The sequence below is a fragment of the Vicugna pacos genome, chromosome 7, assembly GCF_048564905.1.
Source record: "Vicugna pacos chromosome 7, VicPac4, whole genome shotgun sequence".
Lineage (NCBI taxonomy): Eukaryota > Metazoa > Chordata > Mammalia > Artiodactyla > Camelidae > Vicugna > Vicugna pacos.
In genome coordinates this window covers 12,576,331-12,602,208 of record NC_132993.1, presented here as the reverse complement: position 1 = coordinate 12,602,208, position 25,878 = coordinate 12,576,331, and the positions used below count along the sequence as shown (strand labels likewise).

The 25,878-nt window shown below is 44.8% G+C and overlaps 1 protein-coding gene across 1 annotated transcript in view; it reads right to left on the bottom strand.

The window, feature by feature from the left end:
* Positions 1-2,282: 2,282 nt before the first annotated feature.
* Positions 2,283-25,878, bottom strand: part of PARP12 (poly(ADP-ribose) polymerase family member 12) — a 39,752-nt gene continuing 16,156 nt past the window's right edge. The window contains exons 6-12 of the mRNA XM_015244238.3: positions 19,922-20,117; positions 15,852-15,993; positions 13,001-13,097; positions 7,587-7,662; positions 5,680-5,810; positions 4,676-4,827; positions 2,283-3,447 (exon numbers count right to left, since the gene is read on the bottom strand). Coding sequence (XP_015099724.2) covers positions 3,122-3,447; positions 4,676-4,827; positions 5,680-5,810; positions 7,587-7,662; positions 13,001-13,097; positions 15,852-15,993; positions 19,922-20,117 — 1,120 coding nt within the window. The 3' untranslated portion in view covers positions 2,283-3,121. The remainder of the gene's footprint in view (positions 3,448-4,675; positions 4,828-5,679; positions 5,811-7,586; positions 7,663-13,000; positions 13,098-15,851; positions 15,994-19,921; positions 20,118-25,878) is intronic.

The following is a 25,878-nucleotide window of genomic DNA, read 5'->3' as shown; positions in this document are numbered from 1 at the left end:
TGGTCTTTCCGCCTCTGTGCCTCAGTTTCCTCACCTGTAAAACAAGGAGGCTGATCAAGGTCTAGCCCCTTCCTCTTTTAACGACTGAGCAGCGCTAAGGAGCTGAATGTTGTACAAATAAATAACAGAGCAGGAATCTGTGACCATGGATGCGATGCCCAGAGGCTGACCCACCTTTAGAAAGTGGAGGCTGTTCCAGGAGAGCTGGCGAAACCGGTGTCCCCATATCCAGTGCTGTGAATGCTGCTTCTGCTGTTTGTCTTCCCTGCCTCCAGCCCAGAGCACTCCATGTTTGTTTCCATGGAGAGCCCCCATCTCTCTCTGGCCTCTTGTAAAGTAAGAAGGCACCCTTGTTCCCCAGCAGTGCCCCAGCGCTAGGAGCTGCCCATCCTCTGACAGGTCCCACCAGCCCATCACAGCCCCCTCCACACCCTTGGTGTCACCACCTGCTCATTTTCGTGGCCCAGCTGCTCGAGATGCTCAGCCCTAGGCTCAGACTCACAGGAGGCAACCACGCATTCCCACTCCTGACTGCCCCATCCATCATCCCTAACCCCTGCCTCTCCCCCATGGCCATCACAGAACCTCACCCTGCAGAAGGGCCCAGCTGAGCACCTGGCTCCCTGCTCAGAGAGCAGCTCTGCTCTCCTGCACCCCAAGCCCATCAGCTCCACTGGCTTCCCTCACCTTCTCCATCCAGGTGGTCACCATCTTCAGACACAGAGCTGAAGCTTCCTGATGTACCAGAGCTGCTGGACCCCAGTCCTTGCCCCGTCCTAACCTACAATCTCTAGCTCTGCTGAAGTCCCACCATTCACGCCCAACGCCAACTAACATGGGGCAGGAAATGGCACTGACTGGGCCTCCACGAAATCCTTGAGCTGTATCCCAAAGGGGTCCTCAAGGCTATTTCTTTTCAGTCACACACACACACACACACACACACACACACACACACACACTCTGGATCCCACTACCTCTTTGCATGAAAATTCTGAGGTCATCTTGACGTCTTCCTGTCACCATGCCCACCCCCTACTCCTGTGCCCATAGGAACAGCTACGCTCCACTCCCACCCACGACCTAGCCACATGGACCCCGTTCCTTTCTCAAATTTCCAGCCCAGGGAGTTGCTCTTCCCAACGTGCTTTCTCAAAGGTCAGCAAGTCCAGAGGCCTCTACAGTCTTCACAGCTCACTTGACTTTTCTGGAGCATCTGGTCACCTCCCATCCCGAGTTCCTCTTGCCATTCTCCCCACCCACATTCCCCAGTGGATCATTCCTGCTGCTTCTCACTACTCAGCTCCGAGCAGCTAGATGGTTAAAAAGCAAGGGCTCAGCTCATTTACAGTTAAGACTTAGCAGGCAAGCACCTGACAGTGGTTCTCTGACACCCCTCTGCCCCCCGCCTACATGTAGGTGTAGGTCTAACAACTTAAAGCAATAAATGAAACTTTAGGGTGTGGGGGAAATATGTGGGGGCTCTGAAAACCATGCATACACAGAGCATGCATACAACTGGATGAAGAGCCCCGCTGGGGGTAAAGTAGCATTGCTGATGCTTCATTTTTCTGGTCACTAAACTCAGTTCCCCATCTTGATGAGCTAGGCTCTGCAAGATTTCAGATCACCCCCTCCCACTGTTCCAAAGATGAAAAAACTAAACAGCTTTGGATCTAAGAACTACAGGACAAACCTGAAGCAGAGGCAGCTCATGGAGGGTGGACACCCAGGATCAAGAGGCTGGGAGGCAGACACAAAGGGTGCAGGGGAGGAGAGAACACGGTGCTGAGGGCTGAACCCAGGGGCCAACAGGTTCAGGCACCCAGCAGGGGACAGACAGCCTCATAAGGGGGAGCTACCCTGCCAGCCCCTTTACCCTTGAGGCCAGAGGCAGCCAATGCCACACAGAGACCCCCACCGACCACTGTGTGTGGAGGACACACAGAACACATCCACCCCCTCTGTGTCCACAACACACTCTGCTCAATAATGGATCTGAGTTTTGCAGGGCTTGAAATCTGAGTTAAAGGAAAGAAAAAAATACAAATATATAACTTTTGCCAATTTAATCAATGTGTATGATTACTTAGCCATACAGCAGGGGTCCCCCTGAGGACCAGGCAAGGGGCCCCAGCAACTAGTGGGCTTCACCATAAATCCACACACAGCCTCCTCGAGGCCAGTAATGGGAGCTCTGTTATATCTCGACACCCAGGAAAATGCCTGTACCCAGCAGGTGCTCCGTAAACAGACCCTGAAGAATTCCAAGGACACCCACGTCAGATAAATACTCTTTTATTCCCATACTCTGTTGTGACATTTGCAGCACAGGTACTGAGATCTCATGGGACATAAAGCCCTAACTCAGGGGGTGTTCAGTGCAGATGAAGGGACAGGCATTCAAGGGCTTAGCCCGGGTGCACGGGGGAAGGAAGCCACTCATCCATGTCACCTGTTGGGGGAATGTGCTTCCTGAGTGAGGCTGACCCCTGCCAGGACTGAGGGAAACCGACAGGGACTCAGTGACACCACACAGTAGCCATTTGTTTTAACGACATGACATATGGGCAACTCCAAGGCCAGAAGCCCAGGAGAAGTGGGAGAGCTGCCTAGGCTGGAGAAACAGCAACAGACATGACGGCTGTGCCCCCCACCCCCGGCCCACAACACAGGACTTCCTGCACCAGTGGCTGCTGTGTCATCCTGACAAAACTAAAACAAGACCCTGAAAAGCCAAATCACTGAAGAGACAAAGTCTTGAAATTTAAAACCAATCCATCAAACAGCATCTGGAAACTCTGTGGCTGATGCCACTCTGCAGCAAAGTCAACAGAGAGTAAAAACTAAAATTTTAACACCCCAGTAAAAAGCAGTAATGGGTTCGCCTACAGTCACTACCAGTGAACCCACCAGCGAGCCCAAAAGTGACTTAAAAGTGCAAACATTATCAACCAGAGATTAAGAATGTAACTTCATCAAGAAGTCAATATTAAAGGAACAGTTCATTAAAAGTTTTTTCCTTAAAAAAAACAAAAAAATTAAAAGAACAAAAACCCCAACTCTCCCAAATGGTCATTTCAAGTAAGATAAGCCTGACAGGCATAAAACAGCGGGGTGCTCACTGCCGGCCGCCGAAGAAAGACGCGAAGGAGAGGAGGCTGGAGGCCGAGGCCACGGGCTTGGTGGAGGTGGTGTACTGGATGACGTACTCCGGGTAGACCTGGTGCTTCTCAAAGACCACGAAGATGGAGGGGTCGGACATACTGTTCACGCAGCTGTCGTACAAGATGTTGCCCTGGCCCTCCTTGGCCGGGGGGCGGACAAAGGAGGGGTTGCCTCGGACGAACTCGCCCACCAGCACCCGGGCCAGGAACATGGTGTGGGAAGTCGTGTTGGATTTGCTGTAGTGGTGGGAATACGCGGCGTCCCGGGCAAAGTAGCTTCCTGCAAGGACACACGGGCTCAGCTGGGCACCAGGGGACCACCCGCAGCCCCAAGAGGCGGCACTGGCACCCTGCAAACTGGGCAAGGCCAGTGGCCTCTGCCCCCACCTCCCATTTTTCCAGCCTTTCCCTCGTAGAGGGCATCAGAGAGGACACAAACGCAGAGGGAAAACTCCTTTCAAGTTAGGATCAGTCACTCAACTCCTCAAGGTGTCTGGCCATCTCTCTAGTGAATCCCTCCAAAGCACACCCCCAAACCTCAGTCTCCTCAGCTGTAAAAAGGGGGCTGTCATGCCCAGCCTCACAGGCTAGTGTGAAGAGTGGCTGAGACCCCACACACAGGACACTCAGCAGACACTGGCCGCCCACTGTATAGATTTATGAACCTTGTCAAATGGGAACCTGAGTTGGAAGCTGCCACGTATACATTCATATTTATAGCCTACCACTGGCTCTCGCCCACCTTGACCCCACAGCCACCAGCATGTGGGACTGACACTAACTGATAGATGTGGCATAGGGACCGCTGGTTACAAGTCACATCATTACCAGAGTCTTTCAATTTAGTAGCCACGTCGTGGTCATAGAAGACAAGGTCCTTGTTCTCAGGAGGTGTTCAAGGAGAGAGGGGGATGATAGATGCCACCTCCTTCCACATGGTTCCAAAAAATAGAGAAGGGGTGATAAGCCAGTGTGAAAGTGTTACAGCGGGTGAGCCAGGTAAAATTTACATGCGAGTTCTTATTTTTGCACCTTTCATGTCAGCTTGAAATTATTTCAAATAAAATTTAAAAATAACTAAGAGACAGAGAAACAGGTAACTCCCATTACTGCGAGAATGACCTATTTATACAAGCATATCCGAGCGGTCAGGTTTCTATTCTCAGGAAACAGCATAGGCAGAGTCGAGGACCTGCCTCAGGGCTGGGAAGGCAGCCCCTTTCCTCTCCGCACTCCCACAGGGACGCAGGCTCTCAGGGAAGCAAACCCCCAGCCTAAGCAGTGCTGCCTCTGCTCCAACCTTGGTGGGGCTCCTGGCTGCATCTGGGAGCGTGAGAGTGAGGTGCTGCCCACAGTCGGCCGGGAGGCCAGTCCCCAGCCAGCCTCAAGTGCTGGTTCAGCTCACGTCGGCTTCCCTCATGCCCTCCAACAATTGGCTTCCCAACAGTTCCCAGGCCCTGGACAGCAAAGCAGGGAGGGTCATGCCAGTGGAGGCTGCTCGCCCTTACCCTTGCCGTAGGAAGTACCGTGCAGACCGCTGACCCTCCAGTCAAAGTTCTGCTGGCAGATGGCATCAACGTAACTGGTGCTGGTGCCATGGAAGAGCTGCCTCTCATCCACCGCCTTCCCTCCGTTTCTCTTCTGCATCTGCCCCTTTTGCCTAGAATCACGGACATGAATATGTGCTGGAGGCAGGGGGCGCTTGCCACCCAACATGGGCCGCCCAACCCAAGAAAACACATTTTATCACAAGTGTCATGAGAACAGGAGACTCAAGTCCCCGAGACTGCAGCCACCGGCCAGGGACCAGGAAAGGTAGAGAGCAGGACCTGGGCAAAAGCTGAGGGAATCCTTCCCTCCATGGCTGCAGGCCCCCAGTGACTCCCTGAACTCCCCAAGCAGACAGACCAGCCCCTGGAAAGCAAGTGTGCTTCTTCTCACTCTCATGCTTCCGCAGGGGCTGAGCCGGGGGGCTGGAGGATGCTGGCTGGTGGGGGGCCACCTCCCCCCTCCCCTAAGTTACTTTAATTTCATCACCAGGCCCAGAGTACAGATGACACTGCTCCAACCTCTCGTTGGAAAAGGTCAGCAGGACCTCAGGCCCACCATGGTGACCTGCTGTGGACCGCCCTGCCCCCGCCACATGGACAAGTGTCCAAGAACACGCCAGTCCTCAGGCACAAAAATGAGGCCCCTGCTCTCTGGCTGCCGAGACAGTAGCTTTATGTTCCCCAGGGTGTGGCTGGCTTATACTGACCCATCCCCTGTTGATCTTCAGGGAGGCACGACATACAAGTGCAAGAGCTGGCTCTGTCACTAGGGGAGCCTCAGCCCCCATCTCTCTAAAGGAACAGCCAGCACTAAGTTGCATCGGAGATGAGGTGCACAGAAGAAGGACCCAGCTCCTGATGGCAGCTGCTATCCCGGACTGTCCCAGCAGCCCGGGGCACGTTTGGTAATGGACTGTCTAGGGGGATCGTCACTAGCCCACCAAGAGTGAGCCCCAACGCACCACTGGTAGACTTCCCAGAGGGCCACGTTCTGGACCCGCTCAATCCTCTGAACACAGCAGAAAGACATTGTTCGGGTAAAGAGGCCCCAGACCTTCTTAAACTCTTCCGAGGAAGAATGGAGGGTGATCCTCTGTAAGGGACGAATATTTTTGCTCTGTTATTGTCAAAATGCAGAATATGCATCAATCTCTTCCCAAGGCTGCTCCTAAAATACTCGAACTACACAAATGCCCAGACAGCATTTACCACGCTCCCCTTTACCCCATGGGGCGGTCACCCAGGCTCAGGGTGTATGCAGTTATGGTCACCTCCTTTTTCTCCACTGTGAATCCAGCCTGAAGGACATCCTGGGTGTCCCCAGCACGCCCCTGCTCTTCTTCTGACCCCACACAGGGCCAATTAGAGTTTACAAGGCCCCACAGCTGGGTGTGGAACACACACATTTGGCAGAGAAGGGACAAGCCCTGTCTGGCAGCAATGCTGTGTGAGCCCCAGCCACGGTGAGCACCGAGGGAGAGGCCAAGCTGTCGACAGCACACAGCAGCTCAGGAGCTCACAAGGCTCACAGACCCATGGGCACCCCGTCCTCCTGGCTAAGCCTGCCTCTCCCTCGGCATCTGGCTCTGGGAAAAAGCCCTTCTGATGAGCTGGCTGGGGGAGGGTGCATTGCACAGAGTGACAACCCACAAATCCCTGCACCTGTAGCCTGGACTCCAACCAGCTTCCCTGTTCCCAGCGCCACGAGGCTTGGTCCAATGACAGCCCATTTGGGGATCTCTGGGGGCCCCTCTACACCTTCCTTTCCCCCCACCCTGAATGCAGCCTTCTAATAACCACCTCACCTCCCAAAGATCCTAAATGATCAGGGCTCTGCGTGCATCCATGGGTCTCTGCAATCCAAATTCTGACTTTGGTCTCCCCACTCCCATCTCACTGGAGGCCACCCAACCCCTCTCCCTCAAGTCCTGCCCCTCTCAGACCAGAGACCCTCAGGGACGCCTGCCCCTGACATGGCCTGCAGTTCGGCCCCCTGACCAAGGTGCTCCACAGCACCACCCTGACCCCTCTCTCCTGCTCGCTGCCCCATCTACGCGTGCCCTCCCACCGAGACACTGCGGGTCCTGACTTGGGATCCTTCCCCGCCCAGTTTTCAGCAAGTTGTTAGTTCTCCCCGCCCTCAGCCAGCATAAGTGCCAGCCCAGTGGACCCAGTGACGCCTTCCGTGATCCCTGAAATACAGCTGCCTCGTCCTCTGATGCCCAGCCCTCCTCAAGTCCCGCCTAGGCTGCTGGTGTCCGAGTGTGCTTTGTGCAGCTCCACACACACAAAGTGAGTCCCCCTAGGGCAGAAGCTGGTATACTGGAAAAGCCAGTATGCACAGTGCTTGCCAGGAAGGCAGTGGCAGAGGCCAGGCCAATCGCTCCACGTACGCAGGGCGTCAGGCGCCAGCCTAAGTTCTCTAACCAAGTTAGCATGACCCCCGCCGGCTGGCAGGCCCCAAAGGAGCTGCTGAATCGCCCGTGCCTTCTCTTGTCTTCCAGTAAGTACTGAGCACCTACCGACCACAACCCTCTGCTAGATGTCCCTCATCACAGTCAAATCCTCTGCTGGCTTCTTTCCCTTTTCGTGCTTAGTAAAACAAAATACTTGCAAAGCCGCTCTTAGGCTTCTAATTTATGCCCTTTCTAGAAAATTTCCAGTTCATCATCCTCCCTCCACAACACATCCTCTCCCCTCAGGCCAAACCATCTCCTGCAGTCGTCTAGCCTTAAAATGCCCATGATCTGAAAGAAACCAAAACCCTGACACACCTCGTCAGTGGTGGAGGACACGGCCCAGTCTGCTCACACTCTCCCGTGTCTGAGGACACCCCCATCCCCAGCTGGAGGCAGCAAGAGTCCCATACCTTAAAGCCAGTGTCCAGCAGGGCTGAGCGGTCCCAATGGTCAGGAATGTTCTTTGGGCCTTGAAAATTGACACCGCTACAAAAAATGGAAAGAAAAGCACTCAGTTTGTTCTTAGACATAAGTGGATCTCTTGGTGGTGCCTCCGCCAGCCGAGGCCACCAGTCTTGAGTCTCAGGACATCATCTTGTGAGAGCAGGGAGGAGGCGGGGAAGCACATATCCCACCCTCCACCCATGAGAGCACTTCCATCCTTGCCTATGCGCCCAAAACCAAAACCATCAGGCACGAGGGATCCATTTCTCACCTGCACCCCAACGCCTCCCTGACTGAAGCAGCAACATAAACCCTCATCCATGATTCCGAAATTCAAAGAGCCTTGACACTTTTATTAAAAACAGCCTCAATGATGTATAGGTAGCACATATGTTTTAAAAACATAAAATTGGTGTTGAAAGTCATCTGGCAGTAGCAATTTGATGAACTGCTAAGAGGCTACTTGTGGTCTATTTATATTTTCTTCTTAAAGTGACTGCATTTTTTTTTTAATTGAGGCGTAGTTGATCCACAGTGTTAAGTTTCAGGTATACAGCAAAGCGACTCAGTTATACATACACATACATACATGTTTTCTTCAGATTATTTTCCATTATATGTCATTACGAAAAACTGAATATAGTTCCCTGTGCTATAGAGTAGGCCCGTGTTGTGACTATGCATATTTTTACTGCAGAAATATTAGCATGTTTAATTACAGGGTGCCACATAATACAAGCAGCTCACAATCTTTCGAAAAATAAAATAATAAAAGCTGAGTTCTAAAACACCTGTGGCCCAAAGGGTTTAGAAACAAGGGCTGTGAAACTAACTCCAATTCACTCCTGCTCAGTTTCAGAATGCTGTGTTCTTCCTACAATAGATCTACCTTCTGTTTCTGCTGGCATGAGACATGTACCTTCATCCTAAGCCTCAAAGAACTCCTACAAATAACTTTCCTAGGAAAATGGCACAGTTTAAAAATAACTAAACAAGTTCTCACAAACAAGAATCAGCCAGAAACAGACCCAGAAAGACTGAGGATGCTGAAATTACCAGGCAGATTGTAAAACAACAACTATTCTTCCTATGTTTAAAGAAATTAAAAGACAAACTTTAGAAACATGAGTGAGGAACAGAAAACTATAAAAAGACCTGAGGAGCTGAAAAACCACCAAACAAAACTTGCAGAAATGAAAAATATAATCCTGAAAGTAGAAATTCAGAGGACAGGCTTGTTAGCAGACTAGATGATCTGAAGTGTGGGTGAGCGAGCTGAAAGGTACTGGCAATGACGTTATCCAGAGTGTGGCACAGAGCAGGAAGGAGGTGACCAAGGTGGGGAAGAGGTGGAGATGTACAGAACAGAGTGGGAAGGCTGGAGTCTGGTCAGAGCCCGACTGAAGCTCCAAAAAGAGGGTAGCGAGAACAGGGTGGAGCCCATCGTCAAAGAATAAATGAGACACACCAGCCACAGGTTTAAGAAGCACAAAGGATTTCAAACAGGACAAACAGAAGCACATACCCAGACACACCACCATGAGAGTGCATAATACAAGACAAGCAGGAAATCTTAAAAGCATCCAGAGACGGGGGAGAAGTGATTCTGGAAAAGAAGCATCCGTTAGACCAACAGCTGATTTCTCAAAAGCAGCAGTGGAAACCAAAGGACAGTGGAGTGGTATCTTCAATGTTTTAAGAGAAATAACTACAAGCACTAAGTCTACACCTAGTGAAAATATCTTTAAGACTGAGGGCAAAATAAAGACATATTCAGGCAAGCAAAAGCACAGACTTTTTTTCCACCAGATGGTCATCTAAGGAAATTTGGAAAGCCAAAGGAAATGGTAAAAAGGGGAGTAAATTTAACGCAACAAACATAGTATAAAAAAGCAGCATCTCGTGAAGTTAAAAAATAGCAAGCCCAGAGAAAGGTAAGTGGAATAAAGTATATGAAGGCTCTTACATTAGGTGATAGGAGGGCAACGATACTGACTTACACCTAAGTGTATTACATGTTGTAATTTCTAGAGTGGCCTTTAAAAAAAAAAAGTAATACAGTGTGTAACTTCCAAACCAGCAGAGGGGGGAAATAATTAAATGACAAAATATATCAAAAAGGTAAGAAAAAAATAAGACACAATCATATGAAAAAAAGCTTCATGGAGGATGGAAGGACAGTAAGCAACTAAACCAGATACCTGATGTGTAAATGCTGTTCCAAACCTTACACTAAAATTCTGAATATGGAGATCTGTGACCCTACTAATTGTGTCAACATAGGATTTGTTTCTGGAAGCGACCCACCCTAAGAGTGCCAGTGGCCACGGACGCCCAAGCAGACTTGCTTGCTCGAGTTACAAACCCCAGCAACCGTCACACGGGTTAGGAGGAAGTACCATGCACTTTGCTGGGCAACAGAGAGGGGAGATCCTGAATCACTCATATCTTAGTCTGAATTTAACCAAAATAACCACTCTTATTTCTGATATGTGGTGTCTGCTGTGGCCCCCAGAAAAGTAAGTAGAGTGACAACAAAAGAAGTCCAGTCTCAGAAAGGAGACGGATTTTTCCAAACCATGCCTCAGGCAGGCTCTGGATAGGGAAAGAATCAAAAATGTTGTCCAGGAGTGCGGTTATTCACATTTAACCAAAACTCTAAATCCACAAGCAATCCGTAGAAGAGGCTGATACATTTAACTAAATAAACAAGAAATAATTCTGCATGGCAAGATACTTCACAAAGTCAAAACACAAACAAAGAAAAAAACTGCAATTTATTTAACAAACCGAGGGCTTATCTCCCCAATAGTTAAGACTCTTAATATGTAAGAAAACTACCAAAAGGTTAATGAAGAACAGATGAAAAGACAAACAGTCCACAGAAAAATAAAGGAAACTGGCCCTTCATGTTAGGAAAAAATATTAAACCTCACTCATGAGAATAGCAAAAATCCAAGAGCTCGATGACTTGCTATGTTGGCAAGGCTGAGGGAAACAAGCACCCCACACATTGTGGGGTGAGTGCATAGCAGTTCAACCTCATTAAGAGGAACCTGCATTTACTTCGTAGGACTCTAACCTGATGACTCACCCCCACAAATATGAAATAGCACAGACACCAGACATCCTTAATGGTGTTATAATAGCAAAAGATTGAAAAAAATGCAAACAAATCCCTTGAAAGGGGACAGATTAAATAAACTATGGTACATACACATGACAGAGAACCATGAAGACAGAAACAGAATTCAGAAGACTTCAATGAACTGAAAGAGAGTAATTATCTATTTTTTTCCAATTTGTATATACTGTGAAATGATCACCATGCTAAATCTAGTAATGATCTACTTTTAAGTGAACAACAAAAGGTACAGAAAAGAATATATTGAAGGTTATATTTTATGCAAGAAGAGGAAAAAAAGAAAATACTTTTTTATGTATACGCATTTGCTCATTTTTAGAAAAAGAAACATAGCAAAGGTAAACCAGAAATTGATGAAAATGGTTACCCATCATGGAATCACTGTGGATGTAACAGTGAGGAGGATACTGACTACCGACTATACCTTTTCATATAGTTTTGATTTTTAAGTCATGTTTTATACATGGTCAAAAATGAATTTTAATAGGGAGAAAGGGAGGCACACTGGCTACAAGGGTACAGGGAGGGGAACCCCAGGAGGTTACTTTTTTAGACTCACAGGCGCTCTCTTTTCTTGGACTGATAACACCTTTTCCCTCTAGCTCCTTTAAATGACCTTGCCATGCCCCACAAACACAACCACTGAAGTCTATCTGTGAATCTTAAAAGGACCAACAGAAACACTCTCGGTTCTCCGTGAAACAGAAATGAGCCAAACGTCTCCAGCTAATGGAAGGGGCAGCCCACTAACAGCACGCCGGTTACAGTCCCAGCTTGGGCTGTGCCACACCCAAACTAATGGGCACTATGGTACCTCTCATCCACCATCCAGGCCACCCTCCCCCAGTAAGTGGCCGTGTGGTTTGGAGAGAACTGACCCCTCCCCCAGCTCCAATCCAGCACACTTGCCTCAAGCTTAAAATTACTGCCCCAGAGGGGTCTGATCAGTGAAAAGTTCACACATTTGCCCCCATTAGCTACAGGAGGGCCTCCCTGCTCCTAAATGCTTACGAGGCCAGGAATTACCCTAGTGGCTTCTGGTAGTTTGTGACATAAAGGACCCCACTCTGGGGATGAAGCTGTCCCATGAGCACCTGCAGCACCTGTGTTTGGTGTTTTGGGTATTCCATGATATTCAAGTACTAAAATAGTGGGGCTTTATTTGTATAACTTTTGGTGTATTCCATTATTTCACCATTTACAAAAATTCAGGTCTGTGACTCAATTATTCACTTGAAAAGATAAGCTGTTGAACTGGCTTCAAGTTTAGACTGGCTTGTAGATCACAACAAGCAACCCTATAGTTACATATCATAAAGTCTCTACCCACAAGGATAATTCTCTCTCTGGTTCAAGACCTTTCCAACTAGTGGAGTATGCATGACAGCAGTCAAATGGCTACAGCTGACCCTGCGCTGAAACTGTCACTCATACGTGACACAACCAGAGGACAGAGGGGAACCTAAAATACTTTGTTAGAAACAAAAACCACAGTTTGCTACCACTGGAAAAAACCTGACTCTAAAAACAAATATACAAAAAAAAAAAATAGAAAAACCCAAAGAGCTGTTCAAGAAGATCTCCTCCAAGTTATAAAACAAAAGATGTAATCACTTGAAGAAGGAAACAAAGAAAAATATTAGGAGTTAAGTTATTACTTTTGCCTCATCATTCTCTAAATTAGTCTAAACTCAGAAAGAACTTTTTAGCTTCCGGAAAAATTTGCACAAGAATACCTTCATGTCTCAATAACACCACTTGCCAACTTAAAGACAAAACATCTAATGAAGTGATTTTTTTGGTATCTTTTTCCTCTATGTTGTGTTTGGCTTATCATTTAATGCTTTACTGATTGCATCTGCATCATCATTAGAACGATTAACATTTACCTTTTTATAAATTTACGTTACATTTTATAGCTTTATAATACATGCTAATACTTTTCTATTTGAAATGGGGTAGTAGACACTGACTTTCCCATTTCATGAATCCTCAAGCCTTTTACAGATCACTCATATAAACAGCAGCACTTTGGTAGTAAGTGAAGGAAAGCACAAGTACACACAGAGGGGGACAGGGCACAGGAAACAGAAGCAGAGAGTACCAGGGCATCAGTTTGCAAATTAACTCACCCTCTTAACGCTGTAGCCAATCTGAGAAGGTTTCCTGTTCCTGCAGCAGAGCACAAGCCAACGGACATACACACTATGTAACAAGTTCCCCAAAGCTACCTACCACGTTTGCTTTATCTTCACATCCTGGGGAGACACGTATTTGGGTCTCCGGCAAACTTTTCGGACTGTGCCATAGACCAGGTTTTTCTGAATGAAGGCTGAAAAACGAACAAAAATACCCACAGACACGTATAGGACGGCAATGTTTTATAAACACAAATTAAATGGGTTGGAAAGCTAATCCAAATGTCAGAACCCACAATCAGTCTGTTAAAATAAGGCAGCTTTACACATTTCAAATATTCATAAAGAAAACAGGTATCTGTAGGAGACTGGGTTTAATGAATGGATGAATGATTAGTAATTGACATATCAATTATACATGACTGCTTTTAAACTGTTCCTTCCAATCTTGTTTAAATTATTATTTTGCTTAGCAGTTTTTCCCAGCTTGGATATAAAAAGCTTCAGCCCAGCCTGAGATCGAATTACCACATCTTGAGCCAGTGGGATTTATAGCTAATATAATAATTTTACTTTTATAAGACTTTTTAAAATTTGACTAAACTTACCCTGTAGCAGTATTTCTCAACCTTTTAAAACCTGTTCTATCTTTAATAAATGAAATTCTTGCCCCACGTCCACCTGAAAGATTCTCAGATTCATTCTGAGGGTGGGGGGTTGACAAATCACAATACTTACATGTTAGATTACATGTCCCAGCTCACCAGGAAAACTCTGTCAAGCATCAGTTTCTGCACTTACAGTATAAACAATTTTCTTTCACTTGAAAAATATTTTAGTATTAATTTGTAGATGTCTGAACTTACCTTACTGTATTTGAGCACACACCCTGTGATCACCTAGGTGTACCTCACACCACAGCCCAGGTAGTCATCAAAAATGGGCACACCTGAGGAGAGGTCCCCACATTCTAACTGGGAGCCCAAAATCCAGACACGGCTACCATAACCCCTTCAGTTACCCATCACTCAATCTCCCATCAATACCCTGCTAATTAGCTTACTTAAACAAGGTTTTTCTTATTGGTCTGGGGATTAACACTGTGATGAATTTCAAATGAGCTTTTTAGTGGTGAAATTAAGTTATTCAACATATGTTGACTGGCGAAATATGTCTGAGACCCATTCCCAACCACCCCACGGGTGGGGTAAACATGAGGCCTCCCTCCTAACTTACCCTTACAGGGATATACTAGGCTAAGTCCCTAAACACACCCTAGCCTTGCGGACTCCGCCCAACTGACACCAGCTAGCAGGTCTCGGAATTCTTCCTCTGGAATCTTGGCGTTTGTCTTGAGTGGCTGTTTTGTGACAGGAGTCCCTAAAAGGACAGAGCCAAGTCTTCCCTCATGCTACAGAACAAGTCATTTGGCCTGTTGTGTGTGTTTCTAAGAACGTACTTGCTTCCCAACAAGTATTTAGTTGATAAATGTGAGTGGCAGATTGGCGTGTAAGATTTGCTTTCACTGTATCTAGCAGGGTAGTGATGAAGGGGGAAGTTAACCCACCTCAGAACTTCTCCTGTGGCTACTGTTAACTACGAACAAACATCCAAAAGAATCGTGCCCGCCCGAGTGAGCTGGAGCCAGGCTGCAGTCACCTGCTGCGTGTGCTCTTCCCCACCAGCTCCTTGGGGTTCTGCCCTCTGGCAGTGGCTGCCTAGGCTGAGAATGATAAAGGACGTATCTGACATTTCTGATTTATTTGTTTTGATATCGTCCAGATACTTTAAAGAAATATCTCTGTGGTCGGGAGCAGTCAGACGTGCGCTAGCTAGATAGAGCTGCCCTTCAGGCCAGTCCTGACTTATTGTTTCATGCATTTCTCACTGTCTCCTCTGGTGCACTTGTGTTTATCAGACTGTGGATTGCAAACCACCTCACAGATGACTGGCGCTCCCAGCAGACACTGAAGACAGGTGAGCAGTCCTTGCTGTAGAGCAGAGGAAATTTTAGGCTCTCTGTACAGGCACATGGAGGGGGCAGCGATTCTACTCAGAGCAAAACCACAAGTGCTACAAAACCACAACCAAAACCAACTGGCTAACAGCAGGCAGATGAAATGAATTTAAGGTAACTCATCAAAGGCACTTAGCTGCCTTCCACATAGAAGAAGGTCCACAAAAAGAGAGTCAACATTAAACTGCTTAAAGGAAGGTCCACTAAATTTCCTTAAAAAGTGCTGAAAATTCGGAAGGATTCAGTGTGTAAAATATGAATTTAAATGCAAAACTGAACTGAACAGGGATGAACTGATAAATCCATGTGGAAATGGCATGAGAGAAGCCACAAAAATCTGAAACTTAAAAAAAAAAAATTCCTCATAAATCAGCCATTGGAAGAACCTAACCAAAGGGTGTTTGGTCTGCCTCTGTCTGTCTGTCAAGGCAACCAGAATAAGCCATTTAAGGCCCAGATTCAGGACACCACAAGCAGAGCACATGAAAGTCTGCTTCCCAGCAATTTTTAATTGAAGTGTGTCTCCCACGTGTTTAGCTGGCCACCAGGCTATGGTGAGGCACCTACAGAAAAGATGATAATGACTTTGCCATACAGGGAACAGGGACTGAGGTTAACCCTCAGACACAGAGGGACTCATCCATGGCCTACGGGACAACCACCCCTGCTAATGCTGCTTGTCCCTACACCTGGGCTCCTGTCCCCACCTCACTCCCTCAGGCCGCCTTTCCTGCATCTCACTGGCCGGCCTCATCTGTTGACAGGTCTTCTACCTCCCCTTCCAGACTCAGCACTTCAGGAGCAGGGACCACCCTGTCCCTCTCTTTCCTGGCCCTCAATGTGCATGGAGCTCCTCCAGCGTTAAAGTGGAAAAGGCAGAGCCCGCGGATGACCAGGCCCTGCTGGGTAGGGGCTGCAGGTAAGGAAGTACCTTTGAAGTCTATCTCGTATGTGTGCTTCCCGGCCTGGAATATCATAGTGGCTGCCTGGGAGGCAGCCCCCGGGGTACAGTACGCCAGGTAGGCCTTCTCCAAATCGCTGCTGCTGACGCTGGTCGTGGGGTGCTCCATGTCCTGCGGAGGGACAGCCAGACACTTGGTGATGGCGAGAAGAAGACAGATGCTGGGGACCATCCATGTCACCCTGCAGACATGCCCTGGTGGATATTTGTGCCCTGGGGGAGGCAGAGGGGAGAGGACCAAGGACCCGGGCTGTGGCAGGAGAGGGAGGCACAGGGTAAGAGCTGACACGACTGCCTCCTAAAAGTTGCAGGGAAAACAGAGGGCAGTAAACATGGGCCCTGCTACCCAGATAACCGCCATGGGAGCAGTGAAGGGGGGATGTGCAAATTACTTGTAATGGTGGGCATCACCCTTCGGATGAAGGTGAAATGTCAACAGGGAGTTCGCAAATGTGGCTTCATTGAAGGCCTAAGCAGTGCTGCCTCTTCCAGCCTATGTTCCCACCACCCTTTCATCAGAGTTCAGTCCTCCCTGCTGCTGTCTTTTTGGAGAGCTCTGCTATTTTTTTCAGTTATCCATTTTGATCCCCTGTCCTCTCTCCAATTATCTACACGATATCAAAAATTTTGGAATGGACTCAGTTTGAATCCTGGCTCCTAAACCTGTTACTTCTGCAACCTTGGCAAGGGAATGAACCTCTCTGAGCCTCTATGACCTCCACTCTCTAAAAGGAATAATCACAGAGCTTAAATCATATCCATGTTGTTGTACAGTCACTGTCCTCAAAGAGCTGGAAAAATCATTAAAATAAGGCAAGGAGAGCACATAGCACAGTGCCTGGAACAAAAAGCCAAGGTGCCACAGAAATACAGGGCGGATCCCCGGACACACACATCTGAAGTTCAGACAGGAATCTGGTGGAGACAGAGGTACTGACATCACTCAAGGTGGCCACCAATGTCAGAAGAAAGGGGGTATAGACTAGATCCTGGGAAACCCAAACCTTCACAGGGGAAGTAGAAAAAAGATCATGAAGGAGATAGAGGAGGAGCAAGAAAGGAGACTGAGGCTCCCATGGGACATAATAAAAAATTTTTAAATAAAATAAACAAAAACTTAAAAAAAATAAAGTCAAGCAATCAAACAAAACAAAAACACAGAGATACAGAGAACAGAGTGGTGGTTACCAAAGGGGAAAGGAGGTGGAGGGGGGATGAAATGGGTAAGTCATGACAGATAGAAACTAAGCCTTTGGTGGTGAGCATGCTGTGATACAGACAGAAGTCAAAATATAATGTTGCACACATGAAACTTGCATGTTATAAAACCAATAAATGAATAATTGAAGAAAGAAAAGAAAGGAAGGAGGGAGTGGGCACACCTGGGTGGAGGATGGGAACACCATGTGATTTGGCACCTGCGCCCTTGGCCAGCATCTCCAGCAGGACAAGGGTTGTGCCTGGCCAGGTCCCCACTCCTGCAGGCGTTCTGGGAACAGGGACCAGATGAACAAGCAATGGGAACAGAAGTTGGATTCTGGCAAGTGAAGGAATCAGTGGAGGTTTCCCATTTAAAGCAGAGATGGTTGGGTTGTTCCGGTACAAAAGCAGGGTAGGGGTAATGGCAGAGCTTTTAGATCAACACAAAAGACATCACAGGAAAGAGGGCAAGGCAAAAGGTCTGCCGATACTAGAAGCCTGTTAAGAATAATCCAGAAAGGATACAGATCGGGGCAATATATCCTGGAGCCCACCATCTCAGGGATGTCAGGTTCAATGTAGGAAAATTCAGTGGGCCAAGAAAAGTAACATATTCACACACAAGATTAGGTTATGGGTTAAACTGTGACCCCCTCAAACCTATGTTGAAGTCTTAACCCCCAGTACCTCAGAACATGACCTTATTTAGAAACAGGGTCACTGCAGGTGCAATGAGTTACCATGAGCTAAATATAGGAGTAGGGTGGGCCTTTCACCAATATGACCAGTATCCTTATAAGAGGACAGCCAAGTGAAGAATGCTGTGTGATGAGGAGGCAGAGACTGGAGGGATGCAAATGCAACCAAGGAACACCAAAGGTCACCAGCGGACTACCAGAATCGAGGAAAACACAAGGAAGGGGTCACTACAGGTTTCAGAGACAACACGGCCCTGCTGATGCATGGATTTCAGTTTCCAGCCTGCAGAGCTGTGAGACAACATACTAGTCCTGTCCTGAGCCGCCTAGCTTGTGACACTTTGTTATGGCCATCCATGCAATTAACACAGGGTGGAGGCAATTTGGATCTGAAATTCGGGTGTCCATCCTGAGCTCGGGCAGAGAAGAACCTAGCTTTTCTGATAATCAAGGGAAAACTGCCTTGAACTGACAATTAGCAGAAAACTAAGACAGAAATCCAAATATGGGGTGACACCAGAAGTGTGTGGGGAAGGAAGGGATGGGCAGGTCACCCTATGAGGGGGCCCAGTCATTGGTACTAAATGAGACCACGCAGCCGGAAGTCACCGAGTCCACACACGCACATCTGAATGCACCAGCATGTGGTATGTTGGTAATACCCACATACAGGTCATTCCCAGACATTCTCACTGTTCTGAAGTCTCAGTGTTCTAAATGATGCACTCCGACTACACTGCAATAAAGGAGTGGTAGCCTAGAAAAGAAAAAGGGAAAAATCTACGTTGAGTTGTTGAAGAAGGGCCCCTGTCCCCAAAGCTGTGACATCATAGCTTTTGAAGTCACCTAGGAAAATGTTACTTTCACATGGGTTGTCCCCAGGGTCCTGTGTCATCCTGCTCGGCCCCTAAAAGGAGGGCAAATCACCAAACAAAATGTGAGTGGCATCACACCTGCTAGGGGCTTCTTGCCTGCTCCATGTTTCCCCATGATGACCCCAGGTAAGCTCCAACCATGGAGTGTGACAAGCTCATCCTCATCTCCCCCCTCAACGCCAGGCTTGATCTCCCCCTGCCCCGCCCTCGGCTCCTGACAAACCGAGAGCGATGCTAGAGAGCCTCTCTGAACACATCAAGGAAAGACGGAAGGAATCCCAGGATGCTCTAAAGAGGGAGACGGGCAGGAAATAGGGCAGATGAAGCAGTCAACACAGAAAGGCTACCACTGGAAGAAACAGAGATGAAGAATGAAGGCTCAAGTCACCTGCTGAGAGTGACCATGTCCAACTGACCAGCTGGCAGGGTACAACAATACTCTGTCCTTCAACTGGCCAAGGTCTGTGTCCTGAGGACCTGCTAGGTGCAAGCACTGTCCTCAGCATAGGGGTACACTGGTGACAAAAGAGAGACAAAGATCCTTGCCCTCATGAAGCTCACATTACTGAGTTCCCAGAGAGAAAGATATTCTAAGTGCAGTTAAGAACAAGAAACTGAAGCTTTAACAGAGCCTCTTACAACCCAGAAGAATACACATGTCTACTAGACCACATTCTGGAGAAGTTGCCAGTATAGAAATGGTGACCTCCTTATACTTGTACCTCTGCAAGTGACCAGGCGGCTCCCCTTAATCTGACTCATCCAAGAACATCTTCAAATAATTGACAGCAGCAGTTATTCAGTCCAGATAACAAATTAATACCTGAATTAAGTCAATTTTCATACACCTACCTACCTACCTTCTGTAAAGCTGCAGAAAGCCAGCTCCAAAAAGCCTTAAACTTGATTCCACAGCTACACCAACATTGCTTCACACACAGGCACCTGCCCTGGATTATCTGTTCAACAGTTAGAGAAGCATCTTTCTACCCTATTTAACCAAACATGACCTCACTACAACTTAGGCCATTCAGTTTTCATGAACCAACAGATTGTTGTTTTTTCAAAGATGGAACCTCAAACAAATATACTCCAAACTATCCAGTTTTGTTGTAATTCCCCCAAAGCAAGCAAGTCACAAGGGGATCTGGAGAACTTTCACTCTGTCAGGGACTCCCCAGAGCAATCCTTGTGCCCGTGTTTGGAAAGGCTCCTCCATCACAGACCACAGAGGAGGAAACACTCACCCTCTTTCCATGACACTTACTTGTCTTCCATATTCCTGCCAAGAACCAAACTCATCGGTCCAGTACCAAACCCAGTCAGTGGTGAGGATAAAATGTGGAGGTTTGGTGACCGAGGAGGCTGTGGAAAGGCGGCGAGCCCGGGAGGCACCGAATGTCATGGAGTCAAAGTTCAGAAAACCAATGAGAAAGCTGCTGGCTGACTCAGTGCATGTGACCCTGCAAAAGAACATGAGATGTCAACTGAAAATTCCACCAGCCAAATGAACTCAGGCCCCTCAGCTTCCACCATGCTCTTCTAGACACCTGGCTGGAAGATGTGAACATGCGTGTGACCTGCACATTAAAAAAAAATGTGGTGGGAGGAGGGGACACCTGCTTTTTAAGATTAGTTTTGCTGTGCAAAAATAATATAATCATGATAATATGGGAAATTCGTTATCATGACACTCATTTCACTACACAGAAAATGTTGGTTAAAATATTCTTTTTTAAAATGCATTGCTTGGTGGGGAGGATATAGCTCAGTGGTAGAGAGCATGCTTAGTATGCACGACGTCCGGGGTTCAATCCCCAGTACCTCCATTTAAGTAAATACATAAATGAATGAATAAGAACCTAATTACCACCACCCAAAAAATTTTTTTACAATGCACTGCTGAGCTGGCAAGAAACAGAAATCCCAAGAAGCCAAAAATAGTTAACATATATTGAATGTATGTGGGGCAAGCCAGCCCTTGTACTAAGTGTTTTATACATATTAAGGGATTAAGTCTTCCTGACGCCAAGGCTGAGACTTATCTCCATTTCACAGATGGGAAAACAGAAGCCCAGGAAGGTTAAGAAACCTGTCCAAGGTCAAAAAGCTAAAGTTGGTAGAGTGGGGGTTTAAAGTCAAGCAGTCTGGCAGAACAGGCTGCACTCTGAGCCACCAGGATCTCTCCCTTTCTAAATACTGCACCGCCAAGAGCAAAGGGAAGGAAGGTCTGGAGCCAGAGAGGTGAGTGAGTACCAAAGCCAGTGGGCTGTCCCAGGGCAATGTCAATGAGTAATGACAAAGAGCCCTGTTTTCAGCAGTAAGGAGGAAACAGGAAACAAATGCGGGGTCTGAACAGGGTCAGGGGTAAAACCCCCAAAGAGACAAGTCTGCATAAAACTATGATCCGAAAGACTACACACCCTTAGTGAAGGGAGGCTGGGAAAGGAATCTGCCTTTCAAAGGGAGTCAGCTAGGAAATCTGCCTGTGACAGCACTGGCTCTGGGTGGAACGGACGAGAACCTCCACTGAGAACTCAAAAACCACTCAGGCATCACAAGTTAAGCTGATTCACACTTCCTGTGTGAGAATTAACTTTAAAGACCCACGGTTCAGTTCCCAGAAAAGCAAACAGATCCTCTCTGGAGGAATTCACCTTCAACCTAGACCTCAAAAGAACTTCCACAGATCAAGTTTCAGCAAACATGAGGTCACAAATAAATCAGAAAACAGAGGTGGAAATAAGACACATAGGCAAAAATCAGCAAAAACTAATCAGTCCACCAAAGACAACAAACATCAGTGTTCTCGGATACAGATATATAATATGTATAAAGTGTTTTTTAAAGTTAAACTGAGTATCAAAGTATGAGTAAGGATTAAGAAACTATAAGAATTAACCAGGTAAATTTGAAGAAAAAAACCAACAGAAACTTTAGAAGTAAATAATACAATAATTGAAAATTTTCAATCATAGTAGATAGGACACACTGCATCTCAGACAAGGCTGACCTGGTGAACTGGGTGACCAAGTGAAGAAATTTCCCTACATACAGCAGAGAGTGAGAGAGAAGCTAAAAAGCAGAAAAGATAAATAAGATCTTAACATATGTCTAATTAGAAGAGATTGAAGAGATCATGGCTGAGGAGCTTCCAGAATTGATTAAACATACAGCCTCCCACTCAGAAAGCACAGCCAATTATAAGTAGATTAAATAAAAATAAATCTACACATGAACAGATCTTACTGAAACTGTAGCACCAAAAATGCCAAGATATTTAAAGCATCCTTGGTTGTAAAAAATAATAATAAATTTTAAAAATAATAAAATAAAGTTTAAAAAAAAGATATTTAAAGCAGTCAGAGAAAAAGAAGAGATTACCTACCATAATGGGTTGAACTGTGTCCTCGCAAAAAATATATATTCAAGTCCTAACCCTTGGTACCTGTAACATGTGACCTCATTTGGAAATAAGGTCTTTGCAGGTGTAATCAAGTTAAGATGAGGTCATACTCAGTCAGGGTGGGTCCTAATCCAATGACTGGTGTCCTTATAAGAAAAGGCAATTCTGGACACAGACAGAGACACACAAGGAGAAAGCCATGAGACAACAAAGGTAGAGATCAGAGTAATGCAGCTATAAACCAAGGAATGCCAAGGAACACTAAGGATTGCCAACAGCACCAGAAACTAGGAAGAAGCAAGGAAGTATCTTCCCGTTGAGTCTTCAGACAGAAGGTGGCCCTGCTGAACCTTGACTTTGGACTTCTAGCCTCCAGAACTGTGAGGGGGATAAATTCTTGTTTTCTTAAGTCACCAAGTCACCAAGTGGCACTCTGTTATGGCAGCCCAAAAAACTAATACACCTACATTTATATTAACAGCTAACTTCTAAACAGGAGCAATGGAAGCCAGAAAAAACAGTGGAGTAATCTTTGAAGAACTGAGAGAAATACCCAATAAAGCTATCTTTCAAGAATGAGGATGAAATAAAGAAACTTTCAGACAAACAGAAAACATATCTGTCACTAGACTCTCACTGAACTAACTTCTAGGAGATGAACTTAAAGGAAAACGACCCCAGGAAACATAAGAACAAAGGAACTGTGTGCAAAAAACAAAATGGTAAATGTCTAAATTTAAACAATTATTGACTGTATAGAACAATGCTAATTTCTAACTTCTGGGATTAAGAAAATAATAGAAGCAATATTTATATAGTACATCTTACATGCCTGGCATTGTTCTGAGTGTTCTATACATATTAATTCTTTTAATTCTCACAATAACCCTTTGATGTAGAAACCATTATTTTATCTACTTGATATATAAGGAAACTGAGGCACAGGAAGGCTAAGTAATTTATCCAAATCCACACATGGAGTAAACAAGTTTAAATGGACCTAGTCAAAATTTAATTATTAAAGATTCTTCTATTGTTTGAGAGAATGATAAAAATTGTGATTAGCTTAAGTTGTTAACCTAAAGTTTATTAAGTTAAAGGGTCTGTTTTTCAAGGTAACCACTAAAAAGACCAGAAATTCACCAACACAACTTTCAAATTAGTAGATGAGGGGGAGAAAATCAAATAAGGGAAAAAACACCAAAGAAAAGATCCCAAAGAGAAAGAAATACAGAAAAAGCAAGTCAAATAGCAAAAACCAAGTTAAACAGTAGAAACAAATTCAAAATGTACAGGTAATCACAATAAATGAATAAATCGTAATAAATAATTTTCAATTAAAAGACAAAAATTGTCAAGCTGAAAAAATATCCAGTTCTATGATGTTTACAGGAAATACACCTAAAATAGAAACAAAATTGCTTGAAAGTAAAAGAGTAGTGAACAGTAGCTAAAAGAATGCTGACATAGGTTTATTAATATCAAATGAAGTAGACTTATGGCCAAAAAGCACTACTAGAAATAAAAAGCATTCACTTTATATTACTAACCGGTTCAATTTACTAGAAATGTAAAAATGTTATACTTGTGTATACTTCTTAACAGTTTTAAAATATGTAAAATAAAAATTGACCGAATTACAAGGAGAAACTGACAAATTCATAGTGAAGTTTAACATACCTTTCTGGGTAACTAATACTAGAAACAGACAAAGAAATCATTAAGGATGTAGCAGATTAGAACCACACAATCAACATACTTCATCTAAAACCACGCCAAAAGTCTTATGTACATAGAACCTTTACCAAAACCAGCCATGTACCACACCCATAAAGCAAGTCTCAACAAAATTCAAAGGCTCTATTATTATATAGTCTGACCACAATGCAATTCACTTGAAATTAAATTTTTTAATTAATTTAAAAATACACTTAGAAATAAACCATGGGTTATATAATCTATGGATCAAAGGATAAAACTTTGTTCTTCTAAAAAAGAAAAAATATTAGTAAAATTAGTGCATCTCTGAAAGACTGATTAAGAAAAAAAGAGGGAGAAAAAATAGAATGGCAAAAAGGGACAAAATTAAAGATGGCATAGACACTAAAAGTGGTATTATAAGCAACTTTATGACAGTGAGTTTGAAAAAAATAAAATAAACAAACTTTTAGAAAAAATAGCAACTTACTAAAACTGACTCAAGGGAAAACAGAAAACTTGATGGGCCCTTTAATAATTACAAGAAATTGGGTCAGTAGTTCAAAATCTTTCCAGGAATCAAACATCAGGCCTAGAATTTTTTTATAGACACATGATCATTCAGGAAAAAATAATTCTAATTTTACATAAACTTTTTGAGAATAGAAAAAGAAGCCATCCCAATCTTATTTTTATGAGGTTAGGAACTTTGTAAGATAAAAACCAGGCAAAGGTAAAATAAAGTAATTGTAGACCAATCTTATTTAAACATAAACGCAAGAATTTTAAATCAAATGTTGGCAATCCAAATTCAGCACTGTGTGTGTATGTGTATGTTTGGTGTATGTACACATTTATGACAGGCTTGGGAACACAGCAGACTTAACATTAGAAAATTAATATAATTTACTACATTAACACATAAAGGAGAAAAAAACATGGGCTCTTAATTAACACAGAAATAGCATTCAATAAAATTCAATTTCTATACACAATTTCTGAAAAACTGGCATACTAGGAATAAAATTAGGATTTATTAGTAACACCAATGGTTCTGAACATTCACTTGTGCTTAAGGAGAAACATTCAAAACTTACTCCTTTTGAAACTAGGGAAAAAAGAAGAAAGAATAATCTTCCAGCTATCACCACCTCCATCACAAGATAAGTAATTTTTTGGGAACTATGTGAGGTGATGGATGTTAAATATTATTGTGGTAATCACTTTGCAATATACACATATGTCAAGTCATCATCTATACACCGTAAACTTCTACAGTGTCAATTATATCTCAATAAAACCGGAAAAAAATTATTTTGAAAAAGGAAGTGAACAAGCTAATAGATCCCTAAAGAAAAAAAATCTAACAAAAGACATCCAAGATCTTAATGGAGAAAATTCCAGAACTAGTGAAAGATATTAAAGATTTAAATGAGATGCTATTACATGTATGAATAGAAAATTTCGGCATCATTATGATGTCAAGTCTCCCCAATTTAGATTTTTTAAAAAATAATAGCAGGGTTTTTTGTGAAAATCAGTGAGCAGATTTTAAAATTTCTAAAGAGGAACAAGTGACCAAGAGCCAAGAAAATATGAAGAAAAATAAGGTGGGGATTTGCCTCACCAGATACCAAACTTACTTTACAGCTCTTACAGATGATACAGTGTGGTAACGACACAGAGAAACACAGAGCACAGAAACAGAAGAGGCCGGAAACAGACAAGTGTGTATTTGCTAACTCAACACCCGACACAGGCAGCACCGAAAACAGGTGCAGAAAAGACGGCCTGCTTACAAAAGGAGTATCTGGTACCTGAGTCCAAAATTAAGTTATAAAGTGTGTTAACATTTTGCCAAATTTGGCTCAGTTTTGGTGGATTTAAAAATAAATTAACTTCTGGAAATGAACAGTGGAGATCTCTACACAAAATTTTTTAATTTTTTATTAAATCAATTTTTTAAAAGTGGTCTTTGGAAAAACTGGTAATTCAGCTAGGTAAGAATGAAACTGATGGGATACTTCACCACACACCAAGAGAGATTAAAATGGTCTTTAAAACATTTAAGACTTTCAAAGAAAATTCAGGGAGATTTCCTTATGGTCTTGGAATAAAAA